This window comes from Brachypodium distachyon, chromosome 2 (genome assembly GCF_000005505.3).
Source record: "Brachypodium distachyon strain Bd21 chromosome 2, Brachypodium_distachyon_v3.0, whole genome shotgun sequence".
In the NCBI taxonomy this organism is placed as follows: Eukaryota; Viridiplantae; Streptophyta; class Magnoliopsida; order Poales; family Poaceae; genus Brachypodium; species Brachypodium distachyon.
In genome coordinates, this window is record NC_016132.3 from 13,067,566 (window position 1) to 13,092,518 (window position 24,953).

Consider the following 24,953-nt stretch of genomic DNA (forward strand, 5'->3'; position numbering starts at 1 on the left):
CGCAACAGGAGAGGAGGCCGGCTCGGAGGAGGGGCATCGGGGCCACCTGGAGAAGCAGGTCATCAGGGAGGACTCTGGGGGCCGTGCCTCTTCGTCTCCCCCGGGCAGCGTCGGACGGTGGCCGTGGATTGGGGAGATCAGGCGGCAGAGGAAGGAGAGGGGCGGCGTGCGGCGGAGGAATAGGGAAGGAAGCGGTCGTGCAGTGGAGAGGTAAGGGGCGGCTGCGGCGCCGTGGGGAGGCATGGGGCGGCGGCCGCGGCGGCGTGGGGAGCAGCCCAGCAAGGGAGGAACCCTAGCGAATGGCTTCGGAGCAGAGATGCAGCAGACGGGTCGGGAGATGAAAAGGAGCTCGAAGCGGTACAAGGGCAATTTTGATGTTGTATGTTATTTGGTGGGAGGGTATTTCGGTAAAAGTTACGTTTTGGAGCCGGTAGCAGCTGCGAGAACCACCTATTTTGCAGCTTCCGGTCGGCAATGCGTTTCGATGGAGCGCTCCACGGGAACAGCTACAAGAATCCGGCCCAAAAATGAGTGTTTGTTTGGGCTCCAGCTTATAAGGCCTAGAATCTGTTGGAGCAGCAAACAACCGGACCCTAAGTCATTGACCAAGCGAACATGTTTCGCTCCGCAAATTCGAATAAAAATACAGTTAAACACAAGCAAGTAATAAGGTCTTTGAAAATTAGGGAGTGAACGAGTAGATGGGCGATAAAAGTCGTTGAAATTGCGTATTCGCTGTCACTAAAACGTCATCTCGGTCTCCATATGGTCTACTGCAAATTGGATTTTTCCTTCTTCTTTTTTTGAGTGGAATTGGATTTTTCCTAATAATACACACAGTCAATTTTAAAACTGTCGTTGGACCCACCACGTTTACTAGCCCGGAGGGATCAAAGACCAGCCGGGGATCGCGCGCCCATCGGACGGCCCACGACGAGTCAAAGCGCAGCCCGCCTCGAGATCCGCAGGCCCGCTGACCCACACGACAAACGCGGGCCCCGCCTGTCATCCACTAGAAGCCCGGTCCACGGTCATTCCCTCCAGCTCCTTTCTCTTATTTTTATTTCCCGCTTTTTTTACTTTCCTCGCTTTATTATTACTCCAGTCCAGCAGCTTCTCTTTCCCCCTTCTTCCTCTCCGCCATTTCCTTCTCGACCGAGCTCGCCGCCGCCGCCGATCCCCCGGGCTCCCTTCCTTGCCGCGGACCGCTCTCTGCCACGTGCGGTGCCTGGACCAGGGGCGCGCTTCTGGTTGGGCTTGCTCCATCCTCTCCCAGTCCCAGGTGCGTACGGCGATCTTGATCGATCCCGCTTTCTCTCCGGTTAAAATTTCTGCTGAGTCGATCTCCTTTGGGGTTCTGAGGCCAGCCGTGTCCTGCCGGGATCCATGCCGTGTAAGTACGGCCGCGCCGGCACGGTTGATCTGGTTTGCGTGGGTGGTCTTGGTCTGGTCTTTGCTAGGTTGACCGCCCCAAGTGCCGCCCGGGGTTGCTGCTGGCTGATGTGTTCCTCCCTAGATCTGTGCCCGCGTTCGTGGCTGCTCGTTTCTCCGCTCGGTGGGATCTTGGTTACGGCATGGCGTTGGAAATGTGGAGATGAATTCGGGTGGGTTTGATTGAGCAGAGACTATCAAGGACTTCCTTTGTGGATGTTGCATGGTGGGGAAGTGTTCAGATGCAGCCGTTCTAGTACGACCGTGGTGCGAGCAGATCGAGATAGCATGTTCATTCGAGGCGTTCATTTCTTGGGTCTGTTGTGAATTTATCATGTTTTTTTACATGAGTGGTTCATGTAGACAACGAACTGTAGCTGCAATCATGGTTGGTGGGGGAACATAATATAAACTGCAGCCCTCCAGGTTAGCTAGCTACTAGTAGCAAGCAAACAATTATTGCACTTCTCTGTTTGCTTGGATAAAAATAGCACTGTATCAGGGAGAGATCTAAACAAAAGGATCGTTTACTTGATTGCACATTTGATGGAATCGTTCACTGAAACTCAGAGGATTACCTAAGTAGCATGGTTCCCTGCTCACCTCACCTACTAGGAGTCCACTAAGAACTAATGTATATATATGATATACTGCAGTGGTTAACCTTATGCTAGTATTGTGTTATAAATACGATATGTTACTCTCAAATGAGTTGATGGCTTGACTAGTTCCAACATCTTATTCTTCTTGCAGCGTCAAAGTAGAAGCTGAACAAATACTCTTGCTACACACTGTTTTGGCAGTCTAGTGTTCTTGATTGAGTTGGCTATAAGATTTCGGTTCATGGTGGCTGGATGAGCAGCTGAGATGCTACTGGCTGTGGAGGGAGGAGGTTTTTTCTCGTCATCTGCATCGGGGTATAGCCATGGCCTTGCGCTTTTGCTGCTCGGACGGAAAACTGAAGAGCAGCCTGTGAAAGCATCGCCCTGGAATCACTACCGGCTAGTCGATCGGGAAGCTGGGCATGTGGGGCAGCTGCCTTCAGGGAAAGAAGAGGTTCCTGGTAAATGTGCTTCGTTTACCTGCTTTGGATGCACGCCCGCTAGGCTTGAGGGTGCATCTCCTCCAAAATTGAGCTCAAGTAACACGGCCAAGCAATTATCCAGTTCGACAAACAGGAAAGGAACAAGTAATGGGTCCATCAATGGAAGCGGCAGAAAAGGTTGTCTTAAGAGTAACTCGAGAAGGGACTCTTCTGACCGTGGTTCTATAGTAAGTGATGGCGAGGAGCCGCGTGAGTCGCTGGAAGAGGTGCAAACCTTGAAAGCTGGTATGGAAAGGAGAAAAGTTCAGTGGACGGACACATGTGGGAAGGAACTTTTCGAGATCAGAGAATTCGAAACAAGGTAGTGTTTCTAGTCCATACAAACTACAATTTTCTTTGCACCTCATTGTAGGCAAATAACAGATTGCTGGTAAATACCATTTTCGCTGTTATTGTAGTCACCAGAACACACCAGTTTTAACTCGAACAAAGATGAACCTTTTATTTCTCATGAAACTGCTGTGCGTGTTTGGATTTATTGTGATCCAGGTGATTGTTCTATTGTTCCGACATCCTAGTTCTGACATTGAAAGTTTCAGGCTTTGGCACTACAAACACTGATATATTACTTGTGCAGTTTCGTTATGAAGGTGGGAGAATTTAGATTTGTTGGGAATCAGTGTGAATGTGCTGCCATCCTCATTGTGATTATCTGTCGTTTGTTCATATATTGAATTTGCTCCTAGTTCTGATATTGATAGTTGAGACTACAGACATTGGATGCATACAGCTTGCACAGTTCAGTAATTTTTCTTATAGGCATAATACTGTTATCTGTCTGATTGCTGAAGTTATTATTTTTCAACAGCGACGAAGGTCTGTCGGATGACGAGGCTGACAATGATGGCTTCAGGAAATGCGAGTGCGTGATCCAGTAGCTCCCTCTGCACATCGGCCTCAAACCTAGACGGGTGCTTCATGGGACCTTGAAGCTCTCCGTTCGGTCCGACAGACACAAACACGAGATGCATGTCCTGCTGTTGCTGATCAAACTGGTAGTTAGGGTCACAATTTTGTCATGGTTGACACCACTTGCACTGTTAATTCATTCCCATGCTTTTAATCTTTTTTTCCTTTCATTGCTGTTGGTTACCCTGTAGCTGTGTGTATTTGTGTTTGTACCATATGTAACTGCCCATTTTTTACCCTCTCCCACTTGCCAGCGGGCGTTACTTTGTTAATTGTTACTGCCCTTCTGTTTTGTTGTTGATCATCATATATATAAAACATTGGATGAAAGATGTTCCTATCAACATAAAAAAAGGATGCAAGGTATAGCGGTTGCTGCTCCAGATGAGTATTACTAGTAATAGTTTTTGACTGGACTTAATGGATATCAGAGAGTCCTGTCTTGTTTTACCTAACGCTTCTTCCATCTGTAAACAAATTTACATCACTTCTTGCAGCTGCTAAGAGCGTGATAAGAGTGAAATATGCTCTCTTTTACAGAGAAAAGTGTAAATCTGCTCATTATACTTCCATTTTTTTAGCACTTTAAGGAATGCTTATATTCACTACGATATTAATCAAATCTCAAAATTTTAAGAGGCACTTTGCATTTGTTTTTGGGCTGCTTTCCTTTGGGCTTAATCAGGCCCCCGGATATCTCAGACAGAGAAGATCCTAATGCTATTTGAAACGGATATAAATATGGGTATTAATATACACTTTTGCTGAACGGCAGCAGGCTTTTTAAACGGGTCTTAATTTACTCGGCATGGAAAGCTGCTAACATTTTTGGCTGAGTTACCAAAACGCATTAACCACGAGATCACTACCGTATCAATCTATGCCCATAATTAACCGCAATATACTCCTAACATCCATATGCCTCTATATAAACCCGTTCCTAGTTACTTCAAAAAACAAGTTAGACTGTTCCAAAAAATATTTAGAGAATTTAATAATAATAAGAAGAGAGATCTTGGAATGGCAGCTGCAATCGTGAAGATGAACAGGGGAGCCTGTTCTTGGGGGCTCTCATGATCATGGCAATGTTCTTCTCCTCTCAAGGGTGGGTCAAACTCAAGCGTAAGTCTCTCTATATGTACTAGATAACACCCCGCGCGTTGCAGCGGGATTTTGTAGTGATGCATAAAAGAGGAAATACATTGTAAAATGTTGTAATTCATGAAAATATATTTTTATTTATTGAAAACTATGATAAGAGTTGTTATTTTTTGCTGTCAGGAAGGATGATTGTTACATGTCCTTTTCCATTTTTGATGTATTCAACTGTGAAGGAATGCCGATCAGTTGGAAGAATTCTTGTGATGTCTGCACATGAAACTCCATCTTGGCTTCCTTCTTTGAAAGTTATATGCATCAGCTGTTTCATAGGATCATTGAGTTTTTGGATCGCCTTATCAAACATCTTGCAAGCCTCTCTTTGTGGATGAGTAGAAGGTGCTGGTAACTCTATGTTCCTCGCATGCTGGACCAAAAAACTGTATAAGATCAAGAGAGTAGTTGTATGGAAGTGAAATAGAATTGTATGATGAATTGAGTAATACCTGGGTTTCCCTTGTGTCGCTCCATGTTTCAGTGATTGTGAAGACTGTGGCATGGAAGTTGTATTTTTTTACTTTGACAAAGGAATGTAATACAGTGTTGTTGATATATAGATGGTTGACACCGTTTTTTAAAAGCTTTTATGGTACATTACAACACCTCCTAAATGAATGATACTAAAAGTTTTTATTACGGGAGTTTCTAAGTATTGAATTGCCATTGGTTTAAGTGGTCAACATACAGATGTTAAGTGAGCTTGAAGTAATCGGCAAAGCTGAGAAGAAAGGGCAGATATTTTATTCACTCAGATAGATGCATATACATGCATTGGACCAACATCAAACAGTATTAATAAGAGGTCTGATTGATTACAATTAAAGGTGGTCAATGGTGACCTATAATTTTGACTCAAGCAACACAATAACAGCAACACTATAACTAATTTTAGGTAGAAGGCAGTGCAGCTGTGACTTCCGATGTTGCTTCCTGCATGGTTGATATGTCCTGCATGTTTTTTTTTTAAGTCAGAAAAGGGCTAGAGGAGAAACTCTTGATTATGTACAATTTCAACTTTCCTGTAATAAGGTACAATGCTATCGAGGATAAAAAAATGAGAATGGTTAGACCATGCACGTACTCATGCTTATTCCGTTTGACATCCTGAACCTTTGTTCCATATGTAAGCTCCACCTCATTTTCACTGCGCCGTGTAAACAATTGGTTAATTTATCAAGCAAAATAGTTAGACCATGACTAAATATGACGTTTTGTAGCTGCAGGATACCTTCCTTTGTTCATCAGATCATGTTCCGTAAACTGAATGCTTCGTTTTGCTGCAGACTTACTGCATAGAAAAATAGTTATTTCTAATTCATGTTAACTGTGAACAGATTAGTATATACAGAGAATTATTTTTGAAAACTTTAAAATTTTAAAAATTACATGAGATTGTCTTTGTCGGTGTCAGTAGCTGCAAGTTGGGGAACGGGAGGTGTATTATTGCTGGATTCATCTTGTGCATAGACAATTGGACTGTCAGTAACAAAAATTTGGTAAGGATGTTGACATGGAGCTTTTAATTTCAATGTTATGATTGATTGCAAACCTCTGGGTACTCATGGATGAAGATGGAGTGGTAATTAGTTCCTTGCTTGAAGATGACTGAAAAAAATTAATGTTTAAAATTAGTACTTTTGCGTAATATGGTTGTAGCTAGGACGAAATAGATGAATGAATATGGATTGTGTAACCTCTATGGAGGGCAGCATTTGTCCATTGTCAGCCGAGAAGATCTTTCTTATGACATAGCTTATGGGAAACCTGGATGTTGAATTGTCGAAGCCCGAGGCTTAGACACCAGGGGTGAGTGGCACCCCCTTTTAGGTTCGGCTGAGGGTGTCAGGGATCGCTCCAGCGATCGCCGGCGAGACCAATGTCAAGCGTGAAAATGCACACGATCGTTTTACCCAGGTTCGGGCCACCCTGAGGTGTAAAACCCTACGGCCTGCTTCTGTGTTCTTATTAGCCAGTGAACAAGGGTTTACAGGTTGCCCGGGGGAGTTCCCGGGCGTTCTCTCCTTTTCTGCTAAGCGCTACTTGCTATTTCTGGCTAAACTAGTAAGGAACCGAACCCTTTGACCGTTGGCAGGGGTCTTTCTTTTATACTCAAGGGGATACCACAGATGCCTTGGTGCATGGGTGACAAGTGGCGAGCAAAGAACTCGGGCAGCTTGCCCTCGCTGCGCTGGCTTGCATGCATGGTGAGTAGCCCTGCAGCTAGGGCGCTACGTGCCTAGAATTCACAGCGGGCCAGTCATTGTGGGCTGACTGGACGGGGAATCCCCTTTCTACCGGAGCATTAAATGCTTGCTTGTGCTTCACTCCTTGCCCTGACGAGCCCTGCGCACAGGGAGCCCGCCGGGCGGCCACGTGGCATCGATGCTCTGTCCGTTTGGTACCGTCCTTGTAGCAAGCGTCTGTGCCTGGGAACACCTTCCCGGGGAGCGCCCAGACGGGAATTCTCTCGTTGCCTTCCAGGGCAACCCTCGCAGCCTGGCTAGCCCTGCCGGGCTGATGGTTTGCCGGGCAGCTTGTGCGGTGCTGCCCGAGGCGCTATCCTTGCAGGGAGCGGGTGAGGCGATCCACGCGTCATGCAATGATGGCACCCCAGGTGCCACTGGTGCGACATGTATCAACCTTCATTCCTATATGGAATAATTTGGTTTTACCAATGGCATTATCAAGGGTGGCCACATGTTGAGCGGCATGTCCCGCATTCCGCCCTACCCTTCCCTTAATCACGGGTGGTTAAGGCCACGTCCCGCATTTCCCCTCTTTAAGCGTAATTATCCCCAGCTCGCCCGTAAGGTGCGGACGCGACCATTGCTCAACGCCGGGGTACTATAAGATCCCACCGCTTCGCTAGGGAGCAAACACTTAGCCCCCCAGCACTTCTTCCTCATCCCCATTCCTCCTTGAGCCCCTGATTCTTGCTAACCTCCGCCCACATTCCCCATGGCGCCCACAGCCCCCAAGAGAGGGAAAGGCTCCAAGAGTTCCGCGGCCGACAAAGGCGAGAAGGCTCCCAAGAAGCCTCTCTCGGAGAAGGACCAGAAGAAACGGGAGTTAAGGGCCACGCAGGCCTTCTTCAGGCCCGGCTACAACGGCGAGGGGTTCGACAAGATCCGACATGCCGTCGCCTCCCGGTTCAACGAGTACGGCGAGACGCTCGTCTTCCCCGCCGGCGCTGACCACCAGGACAATGACTTCCGGGTGTTCGCCCGCTTCATCCTTGCCGGGCTGGTACCTCCATTCTCCCTCTTCCTCCACGCACTCATGGTGGCGTACCAGCTCCGGGTTGCGCAACTCCACCCCACCTCCCTCTTCCTTCTCGTCGTCTTCCAATTCCTCTGCGAGGGGTTCGTTGGGGTGATGCCGTCAGTGGCGTTGTTCCGCCGCTACTTTTACCGGCGCGTCGAGCAATCGGAGGCGATGTCGTCGGTGGTGGTGTTCCATGCCCGTGACAAGATGAAGTCGGAGTTCATCGTGTGGACGGAGAAGAAGATTGAGAAGGAGTGGCGCGCGAATTGGTGCTGGGTTCGCGTGGAGGATCCCGATGAGCTCATCTACGCGCCCACCGAGCTGCCCGCGAGCAACGATGGTTGGCGGGACCGCTACAGCCGCGACGTGGAGCTCCTCCCCATCGTCGAGCGGATCAAGGCCCTGCGACTAGCGGTGCTCATTGGTCTCGACGTGGCACGCACCTACATCAGCCGGCGCATCGCGCCGCTGCAGCTACGGTCTCGCCTCGCGTGGATGTACACGAGGCCCGGGGACAACACGCGCCTCCAGAACGGGGGCGTGACCCCGGATGCAATCCGGGCGTGGGTGAAGGGGATCACCGGCGAGGATGCCCCATTCACGAATCTGCCCCCGGGGGCTCCATTTCTCCACGCCGGCGTCGCGGGGCTGCATGACATCGTCAGCAGCTACCCGCCCTGCAACGAGTGGGGGCTGATGTCCGATTCCCCTGCTCGAGCCCCGCAACCTCCACCAGCCGCCGCCCGTGGGAAGCGAGTGGCCGAGGAGAGGGCGGGGGGGAATCGGAGCTCAGCTGGCCCAACGTCGAGTCCTCCGACGAGGCTGGCCACGTTGCCCTTTTATAGGCACGGTGAAGAATCCTGCCACTATGCACGCCGAGTTACCGCGGCACATGTGGCGACACCCCCCCCCCCCCCCTCGGTAAGAACCTTGGAGCGGTCGCCATGCACCACTGGCTACCCGCTAAATGACACGGCCCGTGAGCACTCCATGAGTGTCACCGTGCGCCCGATTCCATCCTTATCTTGCATGTCAGATTCTTACCACGCCTGAGATGCTGTAATTTTTTTTCGAAATGCACGAAAAAAGACGCAGCACAGATAGAAACAGACAGAGCACAGGTAGCCCTCCTGCCTCCCAGCCCCCAGGCACAGAAGGGTCAATACCAAACTTGGGTGTGAGCACTCTTCCAATCCCAAGACACATACACTGCGTGGTGCACGTTGCGGGGAACCCAGCAATGGCACGACCCCGTGCCGGAGTGATCCGACAACGGGATTTTAGTTTTCGAGGCTCCGGCAGCCCCTGCTCACAGCCAAGGATGGAAAGAGACTTTTGTGCACTTAGAGCAGAAGACAGAAGGAAGAACATGCAAATAACGAGACAACTTGAAATTTAGAAGAAACCGCTTATCTTTATTCATAGAAACTAGCGGATTACAATCGGGGGTTGCCCGACTACACTAGTTCGAGAGGCATGCTGCCGGAGCATCACCTGTGGGTCGGGCTCCGCCGCTTCACGGGTAGAACTTGCGCAAGTGCTCAAGGTTCCAACTGTTTTGCACCAGCAAGCCTTCTTCGGTTTCCAGCCGAACAGCGCCCGGCCTGGTCACCTGCACTACTCGAAAGGGGCTCTCCCATTTCGGAGCCAACTTGTTCACGGCCTTCGTTCCTTGTATCCGGCGCAGGACAAGGTCTCCGACCTCGAGCTCCAGGGGACGGACCCGCCTGTCATGATAATGGCGGAGCCCCTGCTGATAGCGCGCAGCTCTGACAGCAGCCCGGCATCGAAGCTCTTCGATGAAGTTAAGATCGTCAACCCTCTGCTCGTGTTGGCTATGCTTACCGTACGCGCGTACTCGAGGGGATCCATGCTTGAGCTCGAGGGGCAGCACCGCTTCTGTCCCGTAGACAAGGGCGAAAGGAGTTTCGCCCGTTGCGCGGCTAGGTGTGGTCCTGATTGACCACAGCACGGGCTGGAGTTCTTCGACCCAGTGCTTCCCGTGGCCTTTGAGCTTGTCAAAGGTTCTTGTCTTGAGCCCCCGCAACACCTCTGCGTTGGCTCGCTCCGCCTGTCCGTTGCTCCTCAGGTGAGCGACAGAGGCGAAGTGGATCTTGGTGCCCATGCCCTCGCAGTTGGCTTGGAACACGGCGCTCGTGAATTGTGAGACATTGTCGGTGATGATGCCATTGGGCACGCCAAACCGGCACACGATGCCCTTGAAGAATTTGATGGCCGCCTGAGCGGTCACCTTCCGCACCGGTTCCACTTCCACCTACTTGGAGAACTTGTCGATGGCCACCAGCAAATACTTGTAGCCACCAACCGCTCTCGGCAATTTGCTGATGATGTCAACCCCCAGACCGCGAACGGCCAGGAGGATGGAATGACTTGCAGGGCCTGCGCCGGCTGGTTACTCTTCTTCGCGTGGAACTGGTACGCCTCGCACGTCTTGACTAGCTGCTCAGCATCGGCTAGCGCTGCAGGCCAGTAGAAGCCGAGCCGGAAGGCCTTGTCGGCTAAAGTCTGGGAGGCCACATGGTGCGAGCATGTGCCTCTGTGTATGTCTTCCAGAAGTGCGCGCCCTTCGTCTTGGGGCATGCAGAGGAGCTTCACTCCATTTGCACACCTCCGGTAGAGATCCCCATCTACCAGAGCGTACATCTTGGCTTGTCGGGCTACACGCTCCGCGGCAACGTCATCTTCCGGGAGGGCTTCCCCCTTCAGGTAGTGGGCGATGTCCGCTGCCCAAGGTGGGGTTTCCCTACTTACGCATGCCGCCGCATTAGCGGCATGGACCTCCGTTGTTACGGGGTTTCCTTCGGTTGTCGGGGGGGGGGGGCTTCTTCGGCAGCCGGCTTGGGAGCGACCGAAGGCGCAGTTTGCCTGTGCCAGAACACCCTTGCCGGAACCTCCCGGTGCTCTGCTGCCCACTTGGACAGTTCGTCAGCCGCGAAGTTATCCTTGCGCTTGACGTGCTCGAATCGCAAACCCTTGAACTTGCGTTCCAGCTTGCGGACTTCATCTACGTACGCTGCCATCTGCGGGCAGTCGTAGTCCTTGTTAACCTGGTTGATCATGAGTTGTGAATCCCCGCGAACAACCAGACGCTTGATATCAAGGGCGATCGCCGCCCACAACCCTGTGAGCAACCCTTCGTACTCAGCCGTGTTGTTGGTGGAGTTGGGGAAGTCAAGCTGGATTGCGAACTTCAGCTGGTCTCGAGTGGGTGACTCGATGACGACTCCAACGCCAGCTCCCTGCAGGCGTAACACGCCGTCGAAGTACATGATCCAGTGGCCCTCGTCCAGCTTGCCGGGCAGGCTGGTCTCCGGCTCTTCCTCTTCTATGCCCGTCGAGGTCCATTCTTCAACTCTTGGTGTTGGTGAAGTGTAGATCGAACTCTGACAACTCCATCCTCCACTCAGCCACCCTTCCGGTGGCCTCACGGTTGGTGAGGGCCCGCTCAAGGCAAAACCCTTATACTACCATGACGCGGTGCGCCTGAAAGTAGTGGCGCAGCTTGCGTGATGCAAGCAGAATCCACAGCAAGAGCTTCTGCACTTGCGGGTACCGCGTGCGGGCGTCGCGCAACACCGTGCTGATGAAGTACACCGGGTGTTGCACGAGCCGCTTGCGCGGTGTTGACGCCGCCGGCTCGACGGCGGTTCCTGGGTCCGAGGAGGTTGCCTGGGCTGGCTCAGCCCCCCGGAGGTCTTCTTCTCTCTCGGCAACTAGCACCGAGCTGACCACTTGGTCAGTCGTCGCTAGGTAGATTAGCAGCGGCTCGCCCAGCTTGGGGGCGACGAGGATTGGCGGCGACTTCAGGTACTGCTTGAGATCCTGGAACGCCGCCTCAGCCTCGGGGGTCCAGTCAATTGGGCCCTTCCTCTTCATTACCTTGAAGAAAGGCAGGGTGCATTCGCCCAACATCGAGATGAAGCGCCCCAGCACGGCTACGCAGCCGTGGAGGCGCTGCACGTCCTTCACCCTGCGGGGAGCCTCCATTTTCTCGATAGCTTCTATCTTCTTTGGGTTGGCTTGAATCCCCCTGTGAGAAACCAAGAAGCTCAGAAGCTGCCCCGAGTCTACACCAAAGGTGCATTTCTCAGGGTTCAACTTGAGCTTGATCCTGCGGAGGTTATCGAACGTTTCCCGCAGGTCATCAATCAGCGAGTCCCCGCGCTTCGATGTGATGATGATATCATCCATGTAGGCCTCAACGTTTCGGCCTAGCTGGGATCCCAAACACTCGCGTAAAGCACGCTGGAATGTTGAGCCCGCGTTCTTCAACCCGAAAGGCATGCACGTGTAGCAGTAGCAGCCAACCGGGGTGATGAACGCCGTTTTTTCTTCGTCTTCGACTGCCATCTTAATTTGATGGTAGCCGGAAAACGCATCCAAAAAACACAGCAAATCACAACCGGCAGTGGAATCTACTATTTGATCAATGCGAGGTACAGGGAAAGGATCTTTAGGACACGCACGGTTAAGATCAGTAAAATCTACACACGCGAAGTTTATTCCCCCCCTTGGGTACTACTGCAGGGTTAGCTAACCAAGTGGGGTATAGTACTTCCCTGATAGCCCCCGCAGTTTTAAGCTTGTCCACTTCTTGCTTGATGAAATCTTTGCGCTCCCGTGCTTGCCGGCGGATCTTTTGCTTGATGGGGCGGGCGTCTGGACGCACCGCGAGTCGATCCTCGATCACCTCCCTAGGGACTCCGGGGAGGTCCGACGGTTCCCAAGCGAACACGTCGGCGTTCTCCCGGAGGAAAGTGATGAGGGCACTTTCCTATTTGGCATTGAGGTTCGCACCGACGGTGACGGTGTGCTCCTCGTTGCCGGCTTGGAGGTGTAGCTTCTTCACCTTGGCGGCCTCCTCCTTGAGCTTCTGGCCCTTGCCGGGGCGTAAGCTCGAGCCTGCACCTCCCCCGACAAGCTCCTGCGGGGTAGCGCGGGCCTTCTTCGCTGTGGGGCCGTCGCCCGACAGCGAGCCTTCACTTCCGGCAATGCCTTCGTCACCGGAATTGGCTTCGGCGGCGGCCCTGACGACCTCGCCGACATACTAGGCTGCATCCTTGAGATCGCACCTGATGGAGAGAACCCCGTATGTGGACGGCATCTTCATCACGCCGTAGGCGCAATGAGTTGCCGCCATGAACTTGATCAGCGCCGGCCGACCAAGGATCCCGTTGTACGGCAACGGGGCATGAGCCACATCGAACACGAGGTGCTCAGTCCGAAATGCTTCCCGGGACCCGAAGGTAACCGGCAGCGTGATGCGCCCCAGGGGCGCACGATCCCGGGGCTCACTCCCCGGAACGGGTCGGTGGGCTTCAAATGCTCCAACGGCAGCTGAACCTTCTCCACCAACTTGGCGGACAGGAGGTTCAACCCCGCCCCGTTGTCCACCAGCACATTGGTCACCGTCATGTTGTTGATGATCGATGAGACCACGAAAGGCAAAACCCCTGAACCTAGCTGCCGGGTTGGGTGATCGTCGGCGCTGAAGGTGATTAGCACGTGCGACCACTTCAACGGCTACTGCGCCTCCGTGTCCGGCAACAGCACACACACCTCCCGGGTGAGGCGCTTCACCGTGCTATGGGATGAGAGAGCGTAAGCTCCCCCATGGATGCAGGCGACGCCGCGGGGCTCCTGAAAGTCGGGCTCGTCGCCCCCGGTGTAGTCGGACTCGCGCTGCTCCTCGGCGCGAGCCTTGTCTCGTCCCTGGGGAGGCCACTCCCTGCCGGCACGGGCTTGGCCGCGTCCCCCCTGGGCTTCTTCTCTGCCGGCATCCCCGCTGGCAGGCTTCGGCCCCGCTCTGGGGTCGTTCGGGCAATCCCGGGAGAGATGCCCGATATCCCCGCAGTTGAAGCAGGCGTCGGCCGCTCGGCGCTCCTCATGGCGCTGCTCGCGCCTCTGCTTGATAACCTACAGAATGTGGCAATCCTGCGCGTCGTGGGTGGCGTTGGCGTGGATGGGGCAGCGGGGCGCGTCGCCCGGCTTGCCGCCAGACCCGCCAGTGGGCGAAGCCTTTTTCGCAGGCCTCGAGACAGCCCCCGACTCCATGGTGAGGACTTGGTTCCCGTTGCGCTTCTCGGCCATGGAACACTTGTGCGCCAAGGCGTAGAGCTCCTGCGTCGTCCGGATCCGGTGCGCGCTCAGCTTCTCCCGCATCTTGGGGTTGCGAACGTTGATGGCGAAGGTGTTGATGATGGCGGCAGCCTCCGCCTCTGAAATGGAGTAGAAGAGGCCGGAGAAGCGGTTGACGAAGCTCCGCAGCGTCTCTCCTGGTTTCTGCACCACGGTGTGCAGCTCCGCCATGGTTCCCGAGCGCTTGTAGCCGCCCTGAAACGCGCTCACAAACTGCTCGCGCAGGTCGGCCCATGAGGCTATAGACCTGGCAGACAGGTTGAGCAACCAAGTTCTCGCTGATCCTTTGAGGACCATCGGAAACCAGTTGGCCCTGACCTTGTCGTCGGCGCCGATGGCGTGCATCCCCAATGTGTAGGTCAGGAGGAAATCCTTCGGGTTCACGGTCCCGTCGTACGTCCCAAGCGTCGGCGCTCGGAACTTGCGGGGCCATGTTACCCGGCGCAGCTCGCGGGTGAACGCAGTGCAGTCGTCCTCGGCGCCCATGGGAGCATCCTCCTGCTCCTCTGGGCATTGGCGCTCTGCCTCACACCGGCGCCGGCGCTCCAAACGCTGGCGGAGGTCTTCTTGCTTGCGGGTGATTAGGACGCCCCGCACGTCACCCCGCGTAACGGTTGGTGACGAATCCAAGGACCCCACAGGATCCTCACCTCCTGGCCCTCCTTGCGGGGGAGGGTTTTCTCCCTGCCCCGAGACGCGTGGTGCCCTCGGCCCGAACCGGCCGGGGCGCTCTCGCCTTGCGGCTGCTGGGCGACGAGCGCAAGGAGCGCGTCCAGCTCCGCACTCCACGCCTCGTGCGTTGGCGTGCCTTGCTGCGGCTCATAGCGCACCATGACCCGCGCAGCGATGATGGCTTCTGCCGGGGTTTGGGCTGGAGGCAGCCGATTCTCCGACCGACTGTCCTCCGCCCTGTCCCCTGGCGCACCCAGGTGGGTAGGGTGCGATCCCGACGGCGTTGCTCGCGACGCGGTGTGTTCGTGGCGCAATTACCGCTTCGCGTCTTCGGCCCACGAGTGAACTCGCTGGCCGGCACGGGTGGCGTCGTGGCCGCTCGCGCGACTGGCTCCGGCGTTGGGAGCCGCCGGCCCCCTCAGCCGGTTGTCCGCCGACGGCCGAGGAGGCGGGGGTGGCAGCTGCGACTGCTGCACCCGAGAGGGCTCAGGGTTCTCCTGACCCTGCGACGCGAGTTGCGCGTCGTGTGACCGCGTGTGGGCCGCTGGGGCACCACGCGGATCGATCCGAGAGTCACCAGCCCGCTTAGGAGGCATGATGACTGGTCCTGTCGGCGAAGAAGACGATGCCGATGTAGCTGCAGACGACGGCGCCGGCGGTCTCCGGCGAGCTATCCACACGCGCCCCCTACCTGGCGTGCCAGATGTCGTAGCCCGAGGCTTAGACAACGAGGGTGAGTGCACCCCCTTTTAGGTTCGGCAGAGGGCGTCGGGGATCGCTCCAGCGATCGCCGGCGAGGCCAATGTCAAGCGTGAAGATGCATACGATCGTTTTACCCAGGTTCGGGCCATCCTGAGGTGTAAAACCCTACGTCCTGCTTCTGTGTTCTTATTAGCCAGTGAACAAGAGTTTACAGGTTGTCCGAGGGAGTTCCCGGGCGTTCTCTCCTTTTCTGCTAAGAGCTACTTGCTATTTCTGGCTAAAACTAGTAAGGAACCGAACCCTTTGACCGTTGGCAGGGGTCCTCCTTTTATACTCAAGGGGATACCACAGGTGCCTTGTTGCATGGGTGACAAGTGGCGAGCAAAAAACTCGGGCACCAGTGGCACCCGGGGTATTTCTAACATAAGCCTATTTTTTGCAGAAATACTCCCAATATCATCTGGCAGTGGCAAATTAAAATGGGATAAGCAATATCCTGCATCTTTTAGCAACTTATCCAATTCATTAAGAAGAAAAGATGAAATATACACATCTGCTAATGGGTTGCTCATTTGACCAGGGTTGCGATTCAAGCGATGTGCTGCATCTTCAGACATTTTTTATGCGTATTCATCTAAAAGTTTTCTAGGATTTGTTACCTCACAAAAGAGCAAAATTGTGACAAATAGCTGCCGTAACTGATATGGCATGGCCCATTGAGCTGCATCATTTAAAACATTCAACCATTCTTGGTCATCACCAAGGATACCTAGAGCCTCACATGCAGCATGAAACGTAGGATGTAGATGGCCAGATACAGTTCTGATTTAAGCAAAGGATGTTGCTCCTTTGACAATGTGGAGCAGCAAACGTAGATAGTGAAGTTCTCCTTGGGAAGGGTTGACATAAGCAATTCTGCCTATTCTTCGAGAACCACGACGATAATCCCAATACTTGCCATTTTGGTTGGAGTGCCATGTAAAATATTCTGGAAATTCTAAGTAGGTATATTGTTTAGCCAGAGGGTGATTCATATTAGCTTCTAACCATCCAGTCAACTTAGTTGTCATATTCTTCGGGTTCTGAATCACTTGTTCAAGGTTATCATCTTCTGAGTAAATAACATTATTCTCAAGAGGGAGATGAACAGGAAGCCTTTCTACAGAAGGGTCTGTATAGTGAAAATCAAATTCTAGCAAGCGCCGAGCAGCCTCATTCGGTGTCACATAGCGGCATTCTAGATAGTTGTCAATTTCATTAACAGTTTTCCCCGATGGATCAGACGATGCAGAAGTAGGCTGGATTTTAGATCTTGCACAATCAAAACCTTTGTTTACATACTTGAAAAGATATTTGTACATGCCATCGTGATTAACCTTTTCTATATTTATGTGAGCTTGATGTTTCACTACCAAGTCGACATTGTGAGGAACAACAAATCTATTATCAATATCAACTCCATTTTTTTTACTGACGGTTTTTCCATTGTTTGGCCGAGCATATTGTGTGAAACCATTTTCCAATACAGTGGTTTGCTCACAGAAATCCTTTAGGATAAAATTTTGTGCACTTTCCTTCAGACATACAGGGGCAGCTAGGGTTCAGATTTCCACAAGGTCCATGTATCATAAATGAAGATACAACATTGTATCCCATCGGATCATTTCTAGGGTCTGGCAGCTGAGCCGAAATATGGAAATCTATCTTTTGTGCATCAAGGGGTCCATCTTTGGCTAACCATATGATGATATGAACATGAGGGAGACCACGTTTCTGAAATTCAATTGTGTATATGACTACAGAAAGAGACATCTTTTTAGGGTAAAGAAATATAAGATTCAGGCAACGCCAATTAATTTATGATAGAAATCATGTAAAATATACATGCATTTATGGGTCCGAAGAATTTTTTTCTTTTTAATATCATCCATTAGCATATTAAGCTTCATTTTGAACACTCTATTCACAATATCTGGACGATCAGAAGGTTGTTGCCCTGGAATGGATGATAGAGCCTCTAATATCTCAGGCCAGCCGACATTAGAAGTGAATGTGACAAACAGATCTGGGCACCCATATTTTCTACAAACAGCACTATTGATATCTCCATGCGCATCAACTTTGCCAAATATCTTGATGATGAACTGATCCAGAGCATTTGCAGATAATCTTTCACGTGCTGTTCTAAATAGCTTCACAATGGGATTATGGGTGTTCAACATTGATATAAGAGATTGGACAATATCTTCATTAGCATTGAAGGAATGACGTGAAGATGAAGGCCATGAAGATGAAGGGCCAGCAGAGGAAGTTATATTTATGCGGTTTTGAACCTCATGTTCTGTATCATAGATGTACAATTGTGCATATTCTGGTCGATGTCCTTGACGCGGTGGCACTAAAGAACCAATACGGTGACACACTTGACCACTAACCTTGAAGACATATGGTGCTCGGCCATCATTGATGGATTCCAGAACTTTAGCACCCATTGAAGTCATTGCAAACATGGTAGTATATTGACAAATATGATCAAAAAAGTGTTTTGAAATTGTGTTGTTCTGCGAGGTCAATAAATCCAACATTGGCTGAGGAGGAGACTTGTACGGTTCCAAAAAGATTTTCCCTCCTCTACAACATAGGTTATATATTGGATCAGGAGTATTCCTATCTTCGGATACGCTCTTCATACCAAAAGGAAGCAGCACAATGTTTGCATGAATGATTGGGTCCCCCAAGGTTTAAGGGTTCAAATATAGTTCCTGAAAGATACAGTCCATTCATATTTTTCTTGTACATAAGGAGACTTAAATCTGAAATTCACTAACTGCAAAGGAATAAGAACTTACGATTGTGGGTGAAATTTGGTGTTTGCAAAATTGTTATACATGATTCCTCATTTAACCGCTGACGTACCAAACGTTCTTCCGTAGATGTACTTGTTCTATTCCTAAGCTGTGCACGCCGGCGCCGGGAATTGGACGAATCAGATTGATTTGTTTCGGGGATAACAATAGGCTGTGACTGATGGTGGGGCCGTCCACGTCTGCGTGGGACTGAATGACTACCAGGATCCCTCGAAGAATTCTCGGCGCTATCCATACTCGAAATCATACACGTGCAAAGCAAGCAATTTTCTTTTCGTTTGTAGATTGCCTTCAAAGGAAGCAAGTATAGGTGTTTTGGTTTTCAGCAAACAAACACGGTGCAGAACATAATCAAGAGGAGGTAGTTTCAAAAGAGGCATATGCTCATCCAATGCAATCAGAGATGGTACACCAGTAACAACAGCAAGAGAAGGAACAAAAAATTAGAGGTGAGAGCCTTGTGTACCTAGGCAAGCAGGTCCAGCTGCCCCAGCGTGTAGTGTGCAAAATCGAATCAAAACCGATGAGCCGATGACAGCCACCTCCCAATTTCAGCCAGCAGCAAGGAGAACCGAAGCGAACCCTGGGCAGGCAAAACATCAAACAGCTTGCAGTCAGGAGACACATAGTTCAGAGATTGAGAAGGGGAAAAAAGGGCAAACAATGGGTAGGAGAGCTGACCTGCCAGAGCAAAGGCTGGTGCTAGAGATGGCGACTCAAGCAGGTAGTACGGACAGGGTTTTAAAGGACGAAGAAGATGGCGTCTCAGCTGACTGAATCCAGAGCAATGATGGCAGATGAATGCTTGGACAGGTGGTGCCGTTTCTGGAGCAATTGGTGGCTGGGAGAGCATCGGGCGCCTGATTGTTGGCCAGAAACGGGCGGGCACGATCGCTAGGTGGAGTGGGAGGTCAGGCGGCGCGAGTCGACTTGCAGGGCACGGGAAGGGCGCGCAGCAGGGAAGCGACATGGCACCCAGTGCGACGGAGACGGGCGCGCTCGCCAGGTTGGGAGGGCAGGCGGTGGGCAGGGGGCGCAGCGCTAGTGCGACGGAGACAAGCGTGCACACCAGGTTGGGAAGGCAGGCGGTGGGCAGGGGGGAGCACTGATGGATGGATCCAAGCGGGGTGCACGTCCAGGTGCCGGAGTCACAACGACACGGGCACGTTGTGGAAATGATGTGGGCTGTTGTGGTCAAAAATCTTGTGACATAATTGGTCGATGAGGTGAATAGGCTGCATGTTGAGAGAAATATGTTAGTGGGTTGCCTCTACTTAGATATAGAGGATAAGCATACATTTCTGTATATTACTGCACAGATTATAGTATTTATCAATTTTCTATGTATAATCTGTGTTAATTTTGGATGGATGCAGTTGGGTGTTTTGCAGGGAAGCCGAACTGCTTCGACGACGATTGCCAGAAGAAGTGACAGGACACTGATTTTACGCTGCCTAGCAGTGAGATTGTTGGCTGGTGCGAGGGTGACCCTTACCCCAACCCATACAACCTCATCAAGTGCTGCTGCTTCAGGAAATGATAACCTCCAGGCTAAATAATAATTAAATAGAGATGGCATATTCATAGATATATAGTATGTCTGAATGTCTGATCGATGTGTAGTTCTCCATCGTCGTCGGATGCTTTGGTTGTTGAGTTTGTTCTCATACCGGTCGACTCTTGCAAATGGCAATTTTAAGTACCGATGCTATCAAAAATTTCTCTTGCAAATGAAAGAAGATGTAATTGACATCGGTAAGCAACATCAAGAGTTTCGAGTCGACAGTTCTGAATTCTTTTATACTATTTGAAACGTGTCATTGCCGCCTACTAGTTGCACGCATATAAATATACCTTTTGCAGAATGGCAGCCAGTTGCTTAAACGTGTCTTAATTAACTCGGCATGGAATGCTGCTAAAATTGTAGCTGAGTTATCACGAACGCATTAACCACGAGACAACCCAGACAACTATAGTATCAATGTAGCCGTAATTAACGAGACAGCTATAGTATCAATGTATCCTTATTAACAGCGAGATAACCATCCAAATGAGTCTATATAAACACGGTCCTAGGTACTCTCAGAGACCAATCATACAAACAACAAATTATTATAGAGAAACAAGAACTACTGAAGTAAATAAGAAAGAGAATAATCAGGTCTCCAGATGGCAGCTGCAATGTTGAAGATGAACAGGGGAGCCCTGTTCTTGGGCGCTCTCCTGATCATGGCAATGTTGCTCCCTCCCAAGGGAAGCCCCGATACAAGAGTAAGTCCCTCTCTATATGAGTAAGTACACATTTCATATATAAGTACACTAATTGGAGTAGTAAAAACAATTTGTGTAAGTGAATAATTGCATTGTGTTGATTGTGGATGGATGGATGCAGTTGGATGCTTTGAAGGGGAGCCGAGCTGCTTCGACGACGATTGCAAGAAGCAGTGTATCAAGGCGAATTTTGGGATACGTGACAATATGCTGGAAGGCATCTGCGGGGGTGACCCTTTCCCCCACCCGTATAACCTCATCGATTGCTGTTGCTACGCCAGCTATTAACCTCCGGGCTAGTTTAATTAAATGGAGATATGGCACATCATGATCGATGTGTGGTATCATCACCATCCTGTTGTTGTCAAGATCTAATTAATAAAGATTACCTTGACAAGATCATCAACCTGCTGTGTGCTGTGTGCTTGAGTTCGGTTTGTTCTCGTATGGATTGACTCTTGCAAATGGCAATTTCAGGTACTAATACTAGCAAAATTAAGTACTACTCCTCCATTTCATATATGTTGGCACGGATTTAGTATAAGTTGTACTAAATCCGTGCCGATTATCACTGAAACGGAAAATCAGTCGGAAAAACAACAATTGCCGAAACGGTGATTTTTTATCGACCAGCCAAAATATACTAAAACGGTTCGAAATTGTGTAAGAGGTTCACGACATCGGACAATCGACCAAAAATCCAAAAGCCGTGTGTTATAACTCATATAAACGGTCAAAACATTGATTTTTCTGGAACGCATGAAACCGTGTACCAAGGGGTCACGATATGCAAAAATTAGCCGAAAATCCAGAAAAAAAAACAGTAAAAAAAAACGTGCACCGAATGTCCCAATCAGAAAATGGGCCGAAAATCCAAAAAATTGTGGGCTATTCAACGAAATCTGACAAAAGTGATTTTTGTCTACCGGAAAAAAGGCCCGAAACCATGCGTTGGTCATGGTATCAAAATATCAGTCAAAAATCCAAATGTGTGGGCTATAGCCACGCAACGGCCAAAACCATGTACCGGCGGTCACGATATCGAAAAATCGACCGAAAATCGAAATACCGGTAAAAAAAATGATTTCTTTGAACCAGTTTAAAACAGGCCGAAACCGTGTATCCGAAACCATGATACCGGAAAATCGGTTGAAAGCACATAAACCACGAAAACAAGCAAAACGGTGATTTTTTAGTAACCGACAAAAAGGGCATGAAACCATGTTCTGGGGCCGCACTATCAGAACATCATCCCGAAACCAAAACCTGTGGATAATTTTTCAGACACCGATGAAAGAAGGCATTTGGGCAGATTTCCTTTGTACTTATGCGTACGTACAGGCGTGCATGCACAACATCTATCTGGACGTGAGTACGTATATATCTCGTGCAACCCCATGCATGCATACATGCAAAAGCTAATCAATATCCATCTTTTCTAATTAATTGATCAAATACCAGTGCATATGCATGCTAGTAAGTATAATTAATTAAGCAGAGATGGCACGCCCATGGATAATTTATACTCCTTCCGTCGCATATTAAGTGACTCAAATTTGCCCAAATATAGATGTACCTATGCCTAAAAAGCGTCTAAATACATGTAATAGAAAATCACTTAATATGGCACGGAGGAAGTATATGTATGTTCGATCGATGTGATCATCGTCGGATGATTTTGTTCTTGAGGTTCAGTTTCTTCTCATATCGATCGGCTCTTGCAAATGGCAATTTTAAGTACCAATGATATCAAAATTTCTCTCAACTTTTGACTTACTGGTACTACTTGAGTTGTTAAAGAGTAAAGTGTGTGATAGTTAAGAGTGAAAATATGCTCTCTTTTTAGTGAGAAGTGAAATGTGCTTATTATACTTCAATTCTTTTTTGGACCACTTCGATTAATATCAAGGGAATGCTTATATTGACTCCTTGATGTGTCATCAAATCTCAAAACCCAAGAGGCACTTGTGGGATTTGTTTTTGGGCTTGATCAGGACACCTGGATATCTGAGACAGCGAAAATTACGAGACGAAAAAAATCACGATCCTCGCCGCCTAATGCAATTCGAAACGGATTTTTTTTGGGGGGGTTTAATGTACACATTTGCTGAATGGCAGCTAGCTGTTTAATTGACTCGGCCTGGAATGCTGCCAAATTCTTGGCTGTGTTACAAAACGCATTAACCATGAGCCAACTATAGATGTACACTAGCTAATTTACACCGCGATAAAATGGCCAACAATATCCCTCTATATAAGCACAGGCCACAGGTTCGTCGTAGGTACTCTCTTGAGCTTCAGTTTGTTCCGTATCGATCGGTTCTTGCAAATGGCAATTTTAAGTACTGTACCATAAAATTTTCTCTCAACTTTGGCTCACTTGGTACATGAAAGAAGACGTTGTTGTCATCGATAAACAATGTCTAAGAGTTCCGGCAATTCTGAATTCTTTTACAAGTACGCAGCGCCTACAGAGACTACGGCTGTGGGAGAAATCGGGGACAAGGAGTTCTTCCACCCGGAATGATATGGACATTTTTAATCACTCATGGAATTTAATTTCTCCAGCCGTTCGACAGTTCAACACTCAATTAGAACCAAGGATAAAAGCACCGTTGTCTATTAGCTCATTCCATGTTATTTATATCACTATCCTTTCCGCCTAATGCAATTCGAAACGGATCTTAATATACACTTTTGCTGAATGGCAGCGAGCTGTTTAATTAACCCTGCCTGGAATGCTACTTGATTCTTGGCTGCAGTAAACCTCTCAAGATTTCGATCATCAGTTAAAACTCTGAAGATTTCGATCATCAGTTAACCTCTGAAGATTTCGATCATCAACTGGCCATCAAATGTACCAGTACATATATACTGACAGACAAAGAGTACAGTATATCGAAATAATACGGTACTAGCTAGTTCAAGAGGAAGTGGGTAAAAACGGAGATCCACCAGATTGCCGATAAGCCAAGAAAGCCCATACCAGCTAACCTGTACCCATCTCTCGTGTCCTCCAACGACTCGCACCGTTTCATCAAAACCCTGCATTATATATGCATGTCAATATATTAATCTAATCAAGCAATCGTGTGCATATGTACACAGAGAATTATGTGTACGCATCATGCAAATAGTATGTGTCTTTTGTAGCAATTGACTTAATTAAGTACCACCTCTGTTTGTAAAAAGTACCACCTCTGTTTGTAAAGATAAGACGTTCGTTCTAGTTTCTGACAAGTTCGACCCAAATTTATGGAAGAATCTACCAACAGTTATAACTCTAAACGACATGGCAAGCGTGGTGAGGTATCTCACAATTCACAACAATTATGATTCTAGATTAATTTTATTAAATTGTTCATGATGTATATAACTCCATAGTACGTTTTTATTTGATATTGCAGATATTGATGCATTTTTTCTATGAACTTCGTAAAACTTGAAGAAGTCTGAGGGACCTAGGTATATTGCAGATATATCTTATATATTTAGAAACGGCGGTAGAGTACATGCTTGTACTTACCGTTGCCCTTGCGGCGCGAAGGAGTCCCAGAGACGGCGGGCAGCGGCGGCGAGCTCCTCCTTCTTCTCTTTGATCTCCTGCTCGACGACGTCGTCGCCATGGCCGTGGTCTTTGAGCAGCAGCCGCACCAGCTCTTCCTTCTTCTCCTCCACGGCACTCCTCAGTTCCTGCACTCGCCTGCCATGCACTAATTAGTTCTCTTGAGACAAGAAACAGCTCATCTTAATCACTTAATTGGTTGATTATATCTGCTTACTTGATCCGTTCGGGGGATCTGATGTCGGCCTGGAGCAGGCCGAACAGCTCTTCTATGCTCTTCATCTCTTGCTCCTCGCCGCCAATGCTGCTCGGGCTAGGTTGCTCCTTCATTAGCGCCATTGCCAACTTCTTCCTTCTGTTCTTCTCCTCCATCCTCTTCTTCTTCGTCTCATCGTCCTCCTCCTATATTTTTTACGCGTACATTATAATTAATAACAAATCGAAAAAATCGCCTATCACGGAAAAAAAAATACCAGTCGAATTTCTGTTCTCAAATCAATTATGTGAAATCTCAATTTCTGATCGAAAATCAGTGAAATTAATTTTGGAAGATGATCGAGAATTGATTGAATCAAGACCTGCAAGGGGCTGGTGCTCATGAATCTATTGGACGCGATGCTGCTGCTGCTGCTGAACACGCGCTGCCGCTGCTGCAGCAGCCCCAGCCCTCCCAGCCGTTCGCCTTCTCCGGCGGCGGCTCGCCGGAGCAGACTAGCACCTCCCGCCGGCGCCGGAGAAGACGATGGCGGCGGCATCGACGGCCGGCACATCGGAGTCGGATCGCCGCCGCCATTGATCGAGAGATCCTCAACTGATGATCAGTAGTGCTCGATCGATCGTTAGTTTCTGT

General features: G+C 49.6%; 2 protein-coding genes across 3 annotated transcripts; one reads left to right on the forward strand and one right to left on the reverse strand.

Annotated features, from left to right (window-relative positions):
- The first annotated feature begins 1,084 nt into the window (after nt 1-1,084).
- Nucleotides 1,085-3,777, forward strand: LOC100843154. The gene is made up of 3 exons (XM_003567745.3): nt 1,085-1,282; nt 2,185-2,837; nt 3,345-3,777. The coding sequence occupies exons 2-3, from the start codon at nt 2,299-2,301 to the stop codon at nt 3,412-3,414; spliced, it is 609 nt and encodes a 202-aa protein (XP_003567793.1). The 5' UTR covers nt 1,085-1,282; nt 2,185-2,298; the 3' UTR covers nt 3,415-3,777.
- Nucleotides 3,778-5,318: 1,541 nt separating this feature from the next.
- On the reverse strand, nt 5,319-19,354 carry LOC100821594. Of its 2 annotated transcripts, XM_003565765.4 has the most exons (8): nt 18,949-19,354; nt 18,734-18,850; nt 6,298-6,367; nt 6,153-6,208; nt 5,990-6,079; nt 5,832-5,891; nt 5,685-5,747; nt 5,319-5,551 (listed from the first exon to the last, which is right to left on the reverse strand). In XM_003565765.4, exons 3-8 carry the CDS (start codon nt 6,313-6,315, stop codon nt 5,443-5,445), a joined length of 396 nt encoding a protein of 131 aa, XP_003565813.1. In that variant the 5' UTR covers nt 6,316-6,367; nt 18,734-18,850; nt 18,949-19,354; the 3' UTR covers nt 5,319-5,442. The 2 variants fall into 2 exon arrangements, with proteins under 2 accessions (XP_003565813.1, XP_010230956.1); XM_010232654.3 differs by lacking the exon at nt 6,298-6,367 and having other exon boundaries at nt 18,949-19,348.
- Nucleotides 19,355-24,953: the final 5,599 nt, after the last annotated feature.